This window comes from Hypanus sabinus, chromosome 15 (assembly GCF_030144855.1).
Source record: "Hypanus sabinus isolate sHypSab1 chromosome 15, sHypSab1.hap1, whole genome shotgun sequence".
Classification (NCBI taxonomy): domain Eukaryota; kingdom Metazoa; phylum Chordata; class Chondrichthyes; order Myliobatiformes; family Dasyatidae; genus Hypanus; species Hypanus sabinus.
The window spans coordinates 65411983-65430719 of NC_082720.1; the positions used below are offsets into that span (position 1 = coordinate 65411983).

Genomic DNA, 18737 nt, shown 5'->3' on the forward strand with positions numbered 1-18737 from the left:
CCAGTGGTTGGGGAACTGGGACTGACCATCTGGTGACAAAGCATAAATGTATATACTGCACATGTAAAATGTGTATATGTATGTGTGTATATATATACTGCATAAATATTTTTTCTGATTGTAATTTATAGTATATTTTATGTCTTGCACTGTACTCCAGCTGCAAAATAACAAACTTCATGGCATATGACATACGTCAGTGAGAATATTTGTCTTCTGACAATGAATAAAAGAAATATGATAAAAGCTCCTTTGAAAAATTCCTTTTTAACATGAATTTATACCTGGTTACCACAATAGCCAGCAATCCTTAAAGCTCGATTAATTTGAATATAGTCATCAGAACAGGGCTAAGAGCAGGTTGAACATCACTTTCAAAGAAATGTGCTCTTGTTCCCGACCAAAGCGTGCATTCATCTGGTTTTAACTTCTTTCCCTCTTCACAAGGGCCATGAAATAAATGATGGTGAGCTGGACCTGAAGTTAAAAATTAGTGGTTAGATATGTCAAAGCAATAGAAGTATGTCTTAATTTCCTACCCGTTCTACAGAGGAAATAATTTATGCCTATTATTTATTTGTAGAGTGATTAGCAAAAATAATCAATACTGAAAGAATCAGATAAGATATTTTCTATGATCCATGATCTTTGGTGTGGTAATTGCTACTATCTGAGGTTGATGATGTTCATATATTTAACTGGAGCTGACATCAATCTTCATGAACATTTTTCAATGCTTCACTTACAGCTTTAATAGGTAATTGACACTCCAGTCAGCTAATGGATACCATCCTTCATTGGGTACTTAATCTGCTGTATAGAGCACAATTCAATTTGGTGTGGTTTCCATTTTACTGATAAATTCTTTGAGTTAGTCAATGGCATGGTTGCTCTGCAATTAAATTTGCCTTAAACAATGTGCAGAGTTTTATAATTGAAGTGCATTGCAGTAAAATAGCTGCACACTTTCTAATATTGATGCTCCCTGAACAGCCGTAGAACTGATTCTTCAAGTGAGAACCAAATTATCCCATCCCATTATGATCTAGCAGTAAATAAAGACATTTCTCTAATCGGACAGCTCCATTAACCTGCCAACACAGGGACATTTAGTCATTTGTCTGTCCTGTCCTTCAGAGAAAATAACCTGCAGAATTGAGCTGTTCCTGCCATGAAAATTACCATTAAGATGATCGGTTTGATGTTCTTTGCAGAACTAAGCTATTTTATCTGGATGACCAGTTTATGCTTTAGAGGGAGTTTTGTTGATTTTGGTTTCCATACCTTACAGGCACTTTGCACAGCAGTCTCCAGCCCCAATCTCCTGCACACCATACCCCAGATCTTCTCTGAAGCAGACAAAAAGAGTCTCGCTGACCCAGATGCCTGTGACACAAAGTCAATTCAAAGCCCCCCCTATTCTTCCAGAATGGAGCGATCACCACAGAGAAGTCCAGGTATTTATTAAGTATGCCACATATTTAATGAATATATATAAAATCAATATTATTGGCTACATTTACAAAATATATCAATAACTTTAAATTAATATGTCAGTATGTGTCAGAACCCTAATAATTTGCTATAACCAATATATTTTGAGAATTGTAAATGCAGCTTAGAAATTTGCTTATTGCCTCTAATATTATAAAATCCATTTTACATTTGCTTAAACATTCCAAAGAAACACTAAAGGATGTGTGGATTATGACATCCCAGGGAGATGGCCATGGGACCTTTCTATTGAACCTTTAAATTGCATTGATTTCTAAAACTCGTTATTTGTCAGTCTTTGTTTATGTATGTTTTTTTTGAGTAAATTCTATAGTTTATATTTATTTTCTCATAAATGTCTGCAAGAAAATGAATCTCAAAATAGTATATGGTAACATGTATGTACATTTATAATAAATCTTAATTTTACTTTGGGGTGTCATTTTAAAATTGTAAAGGAAACATTACAGGTATGATAGTCTCAGTGAAGCCTATCAGAATCAGGTTTATTATCACTGGCATGTGACGTGACATATTTGGCAGATATTGCTTCACTCAACTACCACTTCACTCAACTGTTTTGATATTGATGCCTAAAGTGCTGAAAATCTTGTATAGATTTGTGGCTTAATTTCCTTGAGTATTAGGACACCATGGAAGACAAATCCTGAGGTATTAAGTGCGTCGAAATTCAACCCCGACCCTAGCGTTAAATATACAAGGTATCAGTAGCAGCACATTCTATTCTAATTCTGAAATTATCACTATTCATTTCGTCTGAACTGAACTTCAGAGGCTGGTACTCTACTGCTGCTATTAAATAGTTCAGCTACCATGACAGGCTGACAGTGAATCATTGGCAAAAAGATTTTCGGGCTATGTGGTAGGGTTATCAAACTGTCATTGACAGATTCACTCTCCTGAAGGTTGACAGCTTCATAAGCATTATTTGTAAGATAGATAGTTCAGGACAAAAAGCAAACCCTTTCAATAGCGAGTTTACCACCTTCTTGTATATTTAACGATACAGCACTGAGCAGCTTCCTCTGGCCTTTTGAGCCACGCCACCCTGCAATCCCTGACTAACTGATTAATCTCAACCTAATTACAGGACTATTTACAATCAGCAATTAATTTTCTAACCAGTATGTTTTTCAGCTGTGGCAAGAAACTGGAGCACCTGGAGGAAAATCCACACATTCCACAGGGAGACCGTAGAAACTCCTTACAGAATGGTGCTGCAATTGAACTCCAAACTCCGAAATGCCCCAAGGGATAATGCTGTTGTGCTAATCAGTGCTTCCATGTGCCTGACAGAAGAGACAGACAGGAAAAGGGTTGGATTTCAAAATTATCGATCAGTGATCAGATCCTATGATGTGCACCATCTACAAAATGCACTTCCAACTTCTCAATGCGGGTTCAGCAATACTCATAAAGCATTCCAATTTTCTCATCCAGAAGATCAAGTACATCACCCTCAAGGTCCCCCTATAAGACCTGCGTCATTCTGATTTGGAAATGTATCTCCAGGTCTAAACCCTGAAACTGACTACCACTGTTTACATTACCTTTCATAAGACTCTTTTGCCCTTATGATTTTAAAATCTTCCAATCCCATTGTACAATTAGTGGAAGTTTTGCTTTTCTGGAATTAATGGGAATCAATAACCCTTAGCCAATACTTTCATCTGCAGTAGGATGGTAGTTAGCACATTGCTTTTTAATGCCAAGTACCATTGATCAAATTTCAATTCTCACAGCTGTGTGTAAAGATTTTGTACGTTCTCCCTGTGACCATGTGGGTTTCCTCCAGATGCTCCAGTTTCCTCCCACGTGCCAAAGATGTACAGTACTCTGCAAAAGTCTTAAACACAGATATATAGTATGACACATAAGACTTCTACACAGTACTGTATTAATTTTATGTATTACACCGTACTGCTGCCTCAGAAAGAAAAACAAAATTCATGACATGTGAGTGATGATAAACCTGATTCTGATATGGGTCTCTATTGTGATCTGAGAGTGGGAAGGGGGCAGGGAGAGGGGAATCATGGTTAGGAAAAGGGAGAGGGGAGGGAGCAGGAAGTACAAGAGAGACATTCTGTAATGATCAATGAACCAATTGATTAAAATCAAATGACCTTGCCTGCTGTCTTGGGGCTGAGTGTGTCTGCACCTGTGCCAACCCCCAGCTCCTGGTACTGGCACTCCCTCTCTGCCACTTGTCCCACACCCCTCCCGCGGTGCCTCACCCTCACCATTCCCAAGAACCTTTGCTCCTGCCAGATTTACAAACTTGTTCTCTGCTCCATGTTGAAAAATACAGTACTGTGCAAAATTCCAAGGCACCCCAATTATATATATGTGCCTCGGACTTCTGCACAGTACCGTACAGATAGTTAGTGAGCTGTGAGCATGCTGTAGTGGTGGCGGAAGTGTGGCAACACTTGCGGTCTACGCGGCACGATTTTTGCTGATTTGATTGGATGCAAACAACACATTTCACTGCATGTTGTGATGTACATGTCACAAATAAAACAAATCTTTAATAAAGTAATTTCCATTACATTATGCCCCACCATTCTCAGCATGTTTAACTCCCATTTACTATGTCCTCCACATCCCTAACAGCATTATTTTTCAGATTACTATTAAGCATCTCTAGGAATCAAAGCCCTGACAAATCAAGTGAAATTTTATGTTATGCACACAAAAATGGTAAGGTAGAAATACAATGGAAACCTACTTTCTACTGCTTCAGAGGTTTTTAGATCCCGAGGAATGCAAGCTAGCATTAACATCAAGGCCTAGTCATTTCAGATACCTTGTATGAGGTATGGGTGAGAGGGATAGAGATAAGTTCAAAGTTTAAAAGAAATTCCTAATCAAAGGACATGTATGTTACCTTATACAATCCTGAGCTTCACTTTTTTGCTGGCATACTCAATAAATCCATAATAGAATAATAACCATAATAGAATCAATAAACGACTGCACCAACTTGGACATTCAACCAGTGTATAAAAGACAAAGTAATGTGAAAATTCAAAAAGAATGAAGTAATAATAATAAAAAACAAATAAGGAATAAATATTGAGAACATAAAATGACGAGTCCTTGAAAGCGAGGCCATAGGTTGTGGGAACATTCCAAAGATGGGGTAAGTGAAGTTGAGTGAAGTTATCCCCTTTGGTTGAAGAGCCTGATGGTTGAGGGGTAATAGCTGTTCCTGATCCTGGTGCTGTGAGTCTTGAGGTGTGTGTCAAATTAGGGTGGGCCAAGTAAAATTATACCTATGTGTTGCTATATTTACAAAATGTGGTATTCATCACTAATTCACTAAATCATGAAGACCTCTAGAAACATAGACAATATTCATTTCAGACCATTGCTAAAGTAGTTATACAGTATGCACTTAGAGCTGGTTTTAATCTCCAGAGAAACAGCAGAGGAAATATCCCTTTATTTCCTCCTAATAACCAGGGCTTTTAATTTTTCACCCCATCTATATGCTGACATGTTCTCCTGTTAGGACATGGAATGTCATCTTTGAACCGCACAAGGTATCACCACACTACAGGACAGGCTAGACAAAACAGCAGGTCATTCCCTTTTAGAGTTTTCATAAGGTTCCTTACAATTCAGAATGTCTTATAAACTCTGAGGGAACTCTAAGCCAAAGTGATTGGCAAAAGGATTGTACACACTTTAGAGTCTATACCAGGGGTCAGCAACCTTTACCACTGAAAGAGCCACTTGGACCCGTTTCCCACAGAAAAGAAAACACTGGGAGCCGCAAAACCCGTTTGACATTTAAAATGAAATAACACTGCATACAACGTTTTTTTTGCCTTTATGCTATGTATAAACAAACTATAATGTGTTGCATTTATGAAATTGATGAACTCCTGCAGAGAAAACGAAATTACATTTCTGCATGCAACAAAAACATTTTGAACTCCGAAAAAAAGACGTTGGGTTGAAAGTTACTTTTAAGTAAAATATTCAATGTCTATTTGAGTCCTTCTTGTATTTATGAAAAACGCCGAACTTAAATTTTCCGCCAGCAGCAAACCAAAAATAACGTCAGCCAGCTGTCATCCTGAAAAATGAAAGGACTATTTCACTGAACAATGAAAAAATATGAATATGAGTAAAATAATAGGCAATTAAAATATTTATCATACTTGGTTAATGGGATTTCTGCTCCTGGACCTCAGCGCACAGCGTCTGCACATCAGGGCTGTATGATGTCACCTTCATCTTTACACAGGATCGCAAGCTGTCATCTGTGAGGTTTTCAATATCACTCCATTTGTGTTTCTGAGCAAGAACGGCCTTCTGACGGGCAACATCTTCAAGGTCTGCTGTCAAGCGTCTAAACTTGGACACCCATATGTCTTTGTCGGCTATGTCGGCCAGTTCCATCTCAAGATCAGGTTGACTCACACCTGCCAATGCAGTCGTATTCAGTAGGGAAGGATCGATGCTTAAGGGAGTGACCGGGAAGGATAATGTGTTTTTTTCCTCTCTGAACTCACAGAAGCGTTTCCCAAACGATGTTTGCATTGCGATGATTGCAGAATGTAAATACTCCGAAATTATCATGTCGTGACCTTGTTTGAACTCTCTCAAATTGGGGAAGTGAGACAAAGTGCCTTTCTGTAAATCTCTGGCAAGCACTGTCAACTTGCGCTCGAATGCCAAAACATCCTCCAACATGTGCAGGGCTGTACGTCCTTTCCCCTGAAGAGCTGTGTTCAGCGTGTTCAGGTGCGCTGTCATGTCTACCATGAAGTGTAGCTTTTCCAGCCACTCTGGCTGTTCCAGCTCAGGAAAGGTGAGCCCTTTGCTGCCCAGGAAAGTTTTCACTTCTTCCAGACACGCGACAAAGCGTTTCAGCACCTTCCGTCTGGACAGCCAGCGATAAAAACATGTTGTAGCGGTGTCAGTAAACTGCAGTCAAAGATAGCTTTATTCGAACTAAACAGCCTTGCTTTTCAGCTTCCCTCAACCCAGCCCCCATGGACGCAGATGCTGCAAAAGACGCGTACTCACAAACCCCCGTAGGCTATCTCCCTTAGCCGGAATGCTGGCTAATTGTGAGCCGTTTTATGATGTGGCAGGAAATGTGTCGCTACACTTAGGTTGTACAAGATCACCATAATTACATTTCAAAAGCTAACAAACTAACATAAAATACATTTTAATTAAATACTGACCAATTATTTCCCAAAGCCACAGGGAGCCGCAGCACAGAGGTGAAAGAGCCACAAATGGCTCGGGAGCCGCAGGTTGCCGACCCCCGGTCTATACTAACTACTGGACTTATCACTGGGAAAGTGCACATTGTTTTGTGTTCATTCATTATGTACCATGTCATATAACTTGGGCAATCATGGTCTTTCCATGACCATGATTGTTCTTGACAAATTTTTTTAGAGAAATGGGTTGCCATTGCCTTCTTCTGGGCAGTCTCTTTACAAGATGAACTGCACCCTAGGGTTCTGAAAGAGATAGTGTTAGAGATTGTGGCAGCATTAGAAATGACCTTTCAAAAATCATTGGACTCTGGCATGGTGTCAGAGGATTGGAAAATTGCAAATGTCACTCCTCTTTAAGAAAGGAGGAAGGCAGCAGAAAGGAAATTATAGACCAGTTAGTCTGACTTTAGTGGTTGGAAAGATGTGAGAGTCAATTTTTAAGGATGAGGTGATGGAGTACTTGGTGATACAGGACAAGATAGGACAAAGTCAGCATGATTTCCTTCAGGGAAAATCCTGCCTGATGAACCTGTTGGAACTCTGAGGAGATTACAGGTAGGATAGATAAAGGGATGTTGTATATTTGGAGTCAAGAGGCTTTTGACAAGGTGCCACACATGAGGCTATTTGCCAAGTTAAGAACTCATATTGTAACTCTTACCCAACAGGCTGGTATATGTCTAGGGGAAAAAGGAGATCCAGCCACTCACCAACCCCACAGATGATGTACACACAGATGCTGTGAGAATCAAGTTTATGCCGCGCGCACATGCACAGTATCAAACTCACACCAGATACCATTATGAAATACACTTTAAAGATTTTACTAAAACTAAAAGAGTACTATGCAATACAGTATATATGAAAGAAAAGTAAAAGGTGCCAACTTATCAAAGTTCAGTCAGTTTAGTGCACATTGTTGGAGCTCAACCATCGAACCATTCGAACCCTCGTCACTTTCCTCCGACCTCCACGTGGGACCACCCCGGTGGTCGACCAAGCAGTGCAGCGCACGTCCACCCTCGGTGTCTTCTTCCCGACTAGCCTGAAAAACCACGAAAGCCCCCCAAGCTCCCAGCCTCACAAGACAAAATAACATTCCCCATTGGTTAACAAATGAATACACTCCCCATATCAGCAAGTCTAAAGCTAAACAACTGCGAGAGAAACACTTATCAGACAAAGAAGCATTCCTACTCTTAACAAACCAAAGAAGCCATTTTGAGTAACATACACATTACATTGTACAATAGTATTACAGGAAAGTGACTAACATGGTTAGAGCAATGGCTGATTGGAAGAAGGCAGCAAGTGGGACTAAAAGGATACTTTTTTGGTTGGCTGCCAGTGACTAGTGATATTCTGCAGGGGTCGGTTTTGGGACCACCTATTTTCATGCTGTATATAAATGATTTAGGTGATGAAATAGATGGCTTTGTGGTCAGGTTTGCAGATGATATGAAGGTTGGTGGAGGGGCAGGTAGTGTTGAGGAAACAGATAGGATGCGGAAGGACTTGGTCAGATTATGAGAATGGGCACGAAAGTGGCAAATGAAATATAATGTTGGAAAATATGTGGTCATGCACTTTGGTAGTAGAAATAAATCTGTGGACTATTTTCTAAACAGGGAAAAAAATCCAAAAACCCGAGATGCAAAGGGACTTGTGAATCCTTGTGCAGAACACCCTGAAGGTTAACTTGCAGGTCGAATTGGTGGTGAGGAAGGCAAATGCCATGTTAGCATTCATTTCAAGAGGTCTAGAATACAAGAGTGGGGATGTGATGCTGAGGTTTTATTAGGTACTGGTGAGGCCTCACCTTGTATTGGGAACAGTTTTGGGCCGCTCATTTTAGAAAAGATGTGCTGGCATTGGAGAAGATTCAGAGGAGGTTCACAAGGATGATTCCAGAAATGAAAAAGTTATCATATGAGGAGTGTTTGATGGCTCTGGGTCTGTACTCACTGGAATTTAAAAGGATGGGGGGGGGGGGGGGGAGGTTCTCATTGAAACCTTTTGAATGTTGAAAGGCCTAGACAGAGTAGATGTGCAAAGGATGTTTTCCATGATGGGAGAGTCTAAGACAAGAGGGCACAGCCTCAGGATAGAGGGGCGTCCATTCAAAACAGAAATGCGGAGAAATTTCTTTAGCCAGAGGGTGGTGAATTTGTGGAATTTGTTGCCATGTGCAGCTGTGGAGGCCAGACGGCTGGGTGTATTTAAGGCAGAGGTTGATAGGTTCTTGATTGGACATGGCATCAAAGGTTATGAGGGGAAGCCCAGGAAGTTGGGTTGAGGAGGAAAAAAACTGGATCAGCCTTGATTGGATGGTGGAGCAGACTCGACTCGATGGGTCAGATGGCCTAATTCTGCTCCTATGTCTTATGGTCTTGAGATGGGTGACTCCAGCCATTATCAAGATGCTTCAGAGACTGTCTGCCTGGCATCAGTTGTCAGGACTTGTGAAATGCATCATCTGCTCATGACCACCCACCATCCGCTTCCTGGCTTCATGGTGTGTATGTAGGGGGTTGCTAAGCAGGTGCTACACCTTGCCAAATGATAACCTGCAGGCTAATGGAGGGAAGGAGCACCTTATACCTCCTCTGGAAGAGAAATATCTCCACCCCCCCCCACCCAGTTTTGGGTAGTCTTCAGTAATGATGGGTAGTCCCTTGAAGTTTTCTACCAGAGTAAAATAGAGAGTTTAAAAAAATCTTAGCTACTTATCTGGAATGAGAAGCTGGAGTTAAGTTCTTATGTACTATGTGTAGGCAGAAGGGATTAGTGTAATGGAGCATTATTAGCTTAATTAGTTTGATACATTATGAGCTGAAGATGCCTGTTCAAGTGCTGTCCTGTCTTCTTCCTACTGAATGTTTGAGGAGATGGCATTTAGTGTTTGTATGAAGGAAAATCTCTCCCAATCCTACCCCCACACCTTGGTCACCGCAACATAGATACCAGTGAACTACCGCACACTGGAACATCGAGGAGGTGGGATTCTCCTCATGGTCAATTGGTGCAGTGGTTCTATGTGAACAATATAAACTGTTGAGTAGATTCTACAAGTCGGAGTTCAGTGGTATAGTGGTTTGTTCAAAGCTTTACATTGCCAGCCGATGTTGTGCATTTAATATTTAAGTAATATTTGAATAATCTTGTATATGTGTATTGTCTAATTAATCATTGTTGTTCATTTTAAATACTTAATTATGGATTATATCTAAAATATGTTAGTTGTATACATCATCATACTACCATGTGTTATGTGCATGTCTCACTTAAAGTAAACTCGAACTACACCTGTATTTTCAAACTCCCATGAAATTCCTTAAATTAGTTTAACATTTTGAAATTACAAAACATAACAGCTATAAGACTGTGGTTCAATTCCCTCTGCTGTATGTTAGGAGTTTATATGTTCCTCCCTGTGACCACATGGGTTTCCTCCAGGTGCTCCAGTCTCCTCCCACAGTCCTAAAGTTATTTGTTTAGGATTAGTGAATTTTGGGCATGTTACGTTGGCACCGGAAGTGTGGTGACACTTATGGGCTGCCCAGCACAACCCTAGCTGATCTGATTTAACACAATTGACCCATTTTACTATACATTTCAACGCACATATGGAAAATAAAGCTCATCTTATCTTTATCTGTAATAGGTATAATGGGTTATGGATATTGTCTCCAGAACATTAACAGTGCCTCCTCCTACCACCCCTCTTAAAGTTCCCACAAAATAAATTTTCAACTCTGGCATCTAAGCCTGGCTTTTAAAATAAAACACACCATAGGAGTAGCATCAGAAATAAATTTCCCTCTAAGGGGGTGGGTGACTCAAAGTTTGGTGAGTTAGTCAGAGGTCTTCAAGAGGAATATTTCACAACTGAAATGAACATTTTTTAATTCCCCTATAGGCCAAGCAGTTTGAATAAAGACACTGAGGAATTGCTTTTTGCTCCCTTTTGGAGTTATCTATAGACATTGATTTGATTTACTATGTTAGACCATCAGTATTACGTGTGAAGAGGCCACACTAAGAAAGAGCTGAGTATTTATCAATGGTTCCATTGCTTGATAATAGAATTAGTGAAAACCTCACACAGATTTGGGAGAGGATTCAAGCATAGAAAGTATCTGGTTCCACAGACAGCTCTGAAAGAAAAGTTATTGTGTATATTTAGAGTGATTTTGGCTAGTATGGTGTCAAAGGTTATGGGGAGGAAATAGGAGAATGAGATTGTGATGGATCCTGGTTAACCCCTTCCGTACTGGATGCAGTGATTCAGATCGACGGGTTTACTATACACTCCCAGGATAGTTCTATAGAGTCTCTGAGAAGCAGAGGTGGAGGAGTATCAGTGCTGTCCCAATTCTTCTCACCAGACCTGGAATATCTAGCAGTGAAGTGCCATCCTTTTTACCTACCTCTGGAGATAACTGAGATCATTTTGGTAGCGGTATACATTCCACCTGAGGCCAATGTAAATCCAGCTTTAGATAAGCTGAACAATGGGATCAACGTGCACGAAACAGCGCACCCTAATGCCTTCACCATCATTTTATGGGATTTTAACCAGGCCAGTCTGAAAAAAACTGGAAGGCTATTTCAAGGACGAAGAGACAATTTTGAACGACGTTGGAGGCAATTAAGTTATCATACATTGGATGTACAATACCTCTGGCAGGGTTTGCAAGACATTACTTCCTATAAAGTGAAACCCAATAGCATGATGCTTCACTACCAGATGAACTCACCACCTTCTGTGCAAGCTTTGAGAGGGAGAATATAACTACAGCTGTGAAGATCCCTGCTGCGTCTGATGACCGTGTGATTTGTGTCTCAGAGGCCGATGTTAGGCTTTCTTTAAGGAGAGTGAACCCTGACAAGGTGGAAGGTCCCCATGGAGAACCTGGTAAGGCTCTGAAAACCTGTGCCAACCAACTGGCAGGAGTATTCAAGGATATTTTTAACCTCTCACTGCTACAGGCAGAAGTTCCCACTTGCTTCAAAAGGGCAACAATTATACCAGTAAGAAAAATAATATCAGCTCCTTTAATGACTATTGCCTCATAGGACTCACATCTACAGTGACGAAATGCTTTAAGAGGTTGGTCATGACTAGGCTGAATTGCCTCAGTACGGTCCTGGACCCATTGCAATTTGCCTACTGCCACAATAGGTCAACTGCAGTCTCAATCTCAATGGCTCCTCACATGGCTTTAGACCACCTGGACAACACAAAAACCTACGTCAGGATACTGTTCATTGACTATAGCTCAGCATTTAGTATCATCATTCCCACAATCCTGATTGAGAAGTTACAGGACCTGTGCTTCTGTCGCTCTCTCTGCAATTGGATCCTCGACCTCCAAACCAGAAGCCCACAATCTGTGCAGATTGGTGTTAACATCTCCTCCTCGCTGATGATCAACACTGGGAGTAATAAACACCTCAGGGGTATGTGCCTAGCCCACTGCTCTACTCTCTATATACACATGACAGTGTGGCTAGGCATAGCTCAAACCCCATCTACACTTCGTTAGGAGTTTGAAGTGATTTGGTATATCAACAAATACATTTAAAAACTTCTATAGATGTACCTTGGAGAGCATTTTGACAGGCTGCATCACTGTCTGGTATGGGGGGGATGGGGGGTTGCTACTGCACAGGACCAGAAGAAGCTACAGAGGGTTGTAAGTTTAGTCAGCTCCATCATGGGTACTAGCCTACAAAGTACCCAGGACATCTTCCAAGAATGGTGTCTCAGAAAGGCAGCGTCCATTATTAAGGACCTCCAGCACCCAGGACATGCCCTTTTCTCACTGTTACCATCAGGCAGGAGGTACAGAAGCCTGAAGGCACACACTCAGTGATTCAGGAACAGCTTCTTCCCCTCTGCCATCTGATTCCTAAATGGACATTGAACCCCTGAACATTACCTCACTTCTTTAATATACATTGTTTCTGTTTATTGCATGATTTTTAATCTATTCAATATATGTATATTGTAATTGATTTTTTTATTATCTTTTCTTCCATATTATGTACTGCATTGAACTGCTGCTGCTAAGTTAACAAATTTCACAACCCATGCTGATGATAATAAATCTAATTCTGATTCCAATAAATCAGCCACAATCAAATGGCAGAACAGATTGACCTTTCCTATGCTTTACAGCTACTTTATGTACCATAGAGAATGTAAAATAGAGTACTGCAAACTTTGGCCTAGAAATTCCTTTCCTCAATTCACACCCCTCCCCACCACCCCTCCCACCCCTCGGAAAGTTAACTATGTTCATATTCCAGAATAAAGAAAGAAATATTTTGGCCATTCTGCCTTTATTATCAGCTGATGGTAAATTCAGCTCCTAACTTTGGGAAAGAATATTTGACAGCACAGAAATATATATAATATAATTATCTCAAATAGTGGATTGTGGTTAATTGTGCTATTGGTTAATTGGAGCAGCCACTGATTTGGAACAACTCTTAAAGAACAAATGAAAATTGAGAAAATAGCCTGGGTTTTCTTCATTTATTTGGGACACTATGCAACTGAATTGGAACAGGAAATTATTGCCGAACAGTTTTTAAATAGCATCACTTGTGTGTGTTTGTGTTCAAAAAGCATTGATTTTTGTTACTGATAGTTTGTGAGTAATAAGCAGTAAGAAAATTCAGAATTTGTTTTGGTCACTGCTGTTTCAAGCATTCAGGCTTGGAGATGCCAGAAATAGTCAGGAGTGAAAATGAAATGATTTCACTACTTCAAGTTAGAAGCTGAAGAATTTGAAGGTATCGGCAATCATCTTGAACGTTATAATGAAAATAAAGATTGGGAGGATGCAATCATTGAAAGTGTTGCTGGAAGGCAGTCCATTATCTGCAGTAGGTGTCTGTGTTGATTTTGTTCATTTACAGTGAATCAAAAGAACATGGTAGCATACACTGGATGAATTCCTCCATTGATAACTATTAGCAACTAATACAGTTTTATACTGCTATAGTAGTTTTAGTTGTGCCATCCATGGTAGCATAATGGTTAGCACATTGCATTAGAGTGCCTACAATCACCAAATGGGGTTCAATTCCCTTCACTTCAGCTGAGGTGAATAGTAGTGGAAAATTCAGCCTTCACTTTAAGTGTGATTTTCAACTTCAACTGTTGTAAGTTCAAAGTATATTTATTATCAAAGTATGTACGCAGTATACAATCTTGAGATTCATTTTCCTACAGCCACCCACGAAACAAAGAAACACTATGGAACCCACTCAATGAAACTATCAAACACACAACATGCAAAAAAAGAACAAATCTTTCAAACGGCAAAACAAAAATGAGCATAAAACACATAATATAATACAGCAAACCAGAAAGTAATTGAAAGAGTCTAGCAATGCTCAGTTCAGTTCAGTTAAATATAGCAGGCCAGTCCACTCTAATCAAAATTGTACAAAATAACAATAAAAAAAAGTGTAACCAGAAACTCATCATAACATGAACTATAGATTCCAATGCACAAAATGTGTCAATTAAACCTTGCCCAAGACCCAAGAATCTATCACCATCCTCCAGCAACATTGAGTGAGAGGGAGAGAGAGTGAATGATCAAACACCAGCACTTTCCTCCTGGAGCAGAGAACGTGAGAGATGGAGAGAGAAACAATCACACACAGGTCAACTGTTCAAAAAATAACAATTCTTACATATTTAAAAGAACCTATTTTTACAAATCCCATTTGTCCTGAAAGTGCCATGAAGAAGACAAATATTCAAATTATATATGTTCTTTGACATCAGTGACATTGACATTGTAAGACTCTAGACATGTATGCCCACTCTGGTTTTAGTCTGGAGTCAAAGGTCGTTGTGGTCGCTGCCTCATCTTTTACTGTAGAGAAGTCATGGATGTTCTCTACTTATTCTGCTTTATGTTCATCCCATAGGAGCAGGTAAGATGGAGAAAGGCATTTGAATGCATTGCAGTGCTCTCTAGTGAGCAGACTTTCATAGATTTCCTCTTCTCTGCTGTGGAAAGAGATTCACCATAATCTGCCATAGCCTTCATTGTCTCTGTGTCTCCTTTGCAAAACACAACATGCCTCCTGTGATATGTTTTTTATTACACGGAGTGGTAGCTGCAAGGATGGCTTTGTCAAGAATAGTCGTGGAAGCAGACATACAGTACTGTGCAAAAGTCTTAGGCACATATATGCAGCCAGAGTGCCAAAGACATTTGCACAGTAGTGTATTTGTCAACGTGCAGCAGAGAGTGAGTTTGTAAATCTGGCGGGAGCAAAGGAGAATGGGAGTAGCAAGGGTGAAGCACTGTGGGAGGGGTATGGGACAGGTGGCAGAGAAGGAGTGTCAGGGTGGGGTGTGACACCTAGCCCTGAGACACCAGGCAAGATTATTTGATTCCAAGTAATTGGTTTATTGATCATTACAGAATGTCTCTCCAGTACTTCCCTCTCCCTTTGCCTTTTCCCAATCAAAATTTCCCTCTCCCTGCCCCTTCCCACAATAGACCCCCAATCAGAATCAGGTTTATCATCACTCACATATGTCATGAAATTTGTTTTTTTGCAGCAGCAGTACAGTGCAATAGTTAAAATTGCTACGGTATTGTGCAAAAGTCTTAGGCACCCTAGCTGTTTAATGTGTATATGCCTAAGACTTTTACACAGGATTGTTTCGAGAGGCATTTAGACTGACACATGGACATGCAAAGAATGATGGGAAATGGGTCACATGCAGGCAGATGGGATTCGTTTAATTTATCACCATGGCAGAGACAGATGTCATGTTGAAGAACATGTTCCTTACCGTAATGTGCCATATTCTGTTCTCCAGCATCCTGTCCAAGTCCCTTCAAAATCTTGGAGCATTCCCTCACAAGCCTTCCCACTAATGCAGCATTCTTTAAATGGCACCACTGCCCAGATCCTGAAAGACTGCTGCATTTTATGTATAAGTAACTGTAAGAGCTGGTTTCTGAGGTTACACCCACAAAACTACAAAGTTGTGAACTAGATCAGCAGCGTAGTGCTTGCAAACCGCAAAACCTGACAACAGGAAGGTCACAACTGAAGATGGCAATCATGATGGAACTTATACAAACAATATTAGAATGACATACATCAATTTCAATTCCATTAAAAGGTTTGAAAGCAATTTCTAGACTTGCATGTTACTGTGAAGAAGTATTTGGTTTCACATTGACACACAAAATCAACAAGCACATTTGAAAACAGATGAAGGGGTGCTTTTCCCAGAACTGAGAACTTGCATTGGATCTCTAAAGGCAGCTGGATATTTCTGCAACAGAAATTATAGAGGTTACAATGCCAGGATCTGATCACACGTAGGCAGCAGCGTACCCACCACTTAACACCAGCCTCGTGTCTGGTTGGTTGTGTAACTAATTCCATCAGCTCTAACTCTGTCAATTTTTAAAGATACAGATAAAAAGATTTTCTTTATTTGCCACATGCGCATCAAAACATACAGTTACTCCATTACAAACTAAACCTATCTCTCGAATCGTCTAAAATTAACTTTACTGTAGCATAAAGGAGATGTTCAATCAGCCCCAGTATGAGACCTTGTTAACTAGGGTAGATTGATAAATTTTTGGTCTGGACATCTTTATTTTTATTTTATTCAGATACAGCATGGAATAGCTCCTTCCATCCAGTCCTCAAACCATGTTGCTAGGAACTCCTGATTTGACTCTAGCCTAATCATGGGGCAATTTACAATTAACCTACTAACCGGTAAAGTCTTTGGACAGCGGAGTAAACTGGAGCATCCAGAAGAACCCTACATGGTCATGGAGAAAATGTACAAAGTCCTTACAGATGGTGGCAGAAACTGAAATTGGGTTGCTGCGGAGTTGTAAATTGTTGTGCTAACCGCTATGCTATCGTGCCGCCCATTGCACAGATAATGCAGAGTGCTTGCTTTCTGAGGGCACCTTATTCAGCCTATGCATTCATAGCTCGGTGAAAAAAAGAATTCAGGCAAAAAGCAAGCTGAAATGGTGCCAAAGTGATGAAGGATTGATGCTTTCCTTTAACTTTGATGAAAGTTAAATGATCTAAATTGGAGGAACTCAAGTACAGTATCTGTTCCTTTTCTCAAACTAACTTTAACTTGCCCTCATGTGGCTTTACTAATGTTTCCATTTGATGATTATCTATTGTGGTCTTTATGATCGTGAGATCACGAGTTACCAAATTCATCTCATAGAACATAGAATACAGAACAGTTCATCACAGGAGCAAGCTCTTTGGTTCACAGTGTTGCACTGAACCAATTAAACTCTAATCAAATGGCTAACTAAACTGATCACTTCTGCCAATACAATGTCCATATCCTTTTGTTTTCCTCACGTTCATGTGCCTACCTAAACATCTCTCATGTTTTCGCCTCTACCACCACCCCAGGGACCCACTACTCACTGTGTAAAAAATCCTGCTCCTCACACTCCTTTCAAATTACGCCCTCTCACCTAAAATGCATGCGTTTTGGTATTAGAGATTGGGGAAAATACATTATCTGTTTACTCTATGCCTGTCATAATCTTATAAGCCTTTACCAGATCTCCCAGCAGCCTCTGCCACTCCAGAGAAAATAACACAAGTTTGTTCAACCTCTCGCTTGTGAATTTATCATTTCTGGCAATGCACTACCAGAAGTAATTGAGTTGGTACTTGCGAATTCTTCTTGGCCTGGTTTAATGTCTTTATGCTGGAAATAAGAATCATTTTCTGTACAAGGCAAGGGTTAACATCCCTCACTTTGGTGCAGACTTTTAACCCACTAGCACCAGGGAAAATAATGGAAAGTAATTTAATATATTTGGCGGATATGATAGGGTCTTTTAAGAGACTTTTGGACAGCTATATGGAGCTTAGAAAAATAGTGGGCTATGGGTAAGCCTAGTAATTTCTAAGGTAGGGACATGTTCAGCACAACTTTGTGGGCCAAAGGGCCTGTATTGTGCTGTAGGTTTTCTATGTTTTCTATATTGTCATTCATGATCATCACCAGGCAAGAAAGATTCATGGATCCCCAGACCTAGCAACACATTCTGGGATATGCACCATCTTCTCAAGGGTAATTAAGAAGAGGTAATAATTGCTGGCCTTGCCAGCAAACCCAGATAAAGTCATAGTTACAGAATCATAGAACACTACAGCAGAGAAACAAGCCATTTGGCCCATCTAACCCATGCCAAACTATTAATCTGCTTAATCTCATTGACCTGCACCTGGATCATAGCTCTCCACACTCCTCCCATCCATGTACCTATCCAAATTTTTCTTAGATATTGAAATTAAGCCTGCATCCAAAACCTGCTGGCAGCTCATTCCACACTTCACCACCCTCTAGGAGAAGTTCCCCATTTTCGCCTTAAACATTTCACCTTTCTTCCTTAACCCATGCCTTCTAGTTCTAGTTCCACCCAACCTCAGTGGAAAAAGCCTGCTTGCGTTTACCCTATCCATACGCCTTATACTTTTGGTGTACCTCTGTCAAATCTCCCCTCATTCTTCTACAACAGCATTCTACATCTCACAAAAGAATAAGAAAAACTGTAGTGGCTTTTCTAAACCAGTTCAGAGGACAACTAAGAATCAACCTCAGTTTAGGCCACAAAGGTAGGAAATGTAGATTTAATTTGTTGTATGATATTATTAGAAGAGTCTTGGTTTTGGGGCTAGTCTAACACTGAGGTTACTCCTGTTATGCAGGAGAGTGAGGCTTCATTCCATCATATATTTCGGTTCAGCTAGGAGGAGGCTTTTTTTTGACAGGTTAGCAAGTTGCGGTAACATCAGTATGTGCAAAGTCACCAGAAGCATTACTGCTGGCTCAGTCCTCCCGAGATGTATCTCCTTCCAGCATGTGATACTTTGACGTGGCTACTGTACCTGTGTTTTGGGATCATTTACAAA

General features: G+C 40.3%; 2 protein-coding genes across 2 annotated transcripts in view; one reads left to right on the top strand and one right to left on the bottom strand.

The window, feature by feature from the left end:
- Positions 1–18737, top strand: part of arap3 (ArfGAP with RhoGAP domain, ankyrin repeat and PH domain 3) — a 276417-nt gene that overhangs the window by 193338 nt on the left and 64342 nt on the right. Inside the window, exon 12 of the mRNA XM_059990469.1 lies at positions 1292–1457. Coding sequence (XP_059846452.1) covers positions 1292–1457 — 166 coding nt within the window. The remainder of the gene's footprint in view (positions 1–1291; positions 1458–18737) is intronic.
- On the bottom strand, positions 5262–6746 carry LOC132405564 (general transcription factor II-I repeat domain-containing protein 2-like). The gene is made up of 2 exons (XM_059990470.1): positions 5688–6746; positions 5262–5602 (listed from the first exon to the last, which is right to left on the bottom strand). The coding sequence occupies exon 1, from the start codon at positions 6292–6294 to the stop codon at positions 5692–5694; it is 603 nt and encodes a 200-aa protein (XP_059846453.1). The 5' UTR covers positions 6295–6746; the 3' UTR covers positions 5262–5602; positions 5688–5691.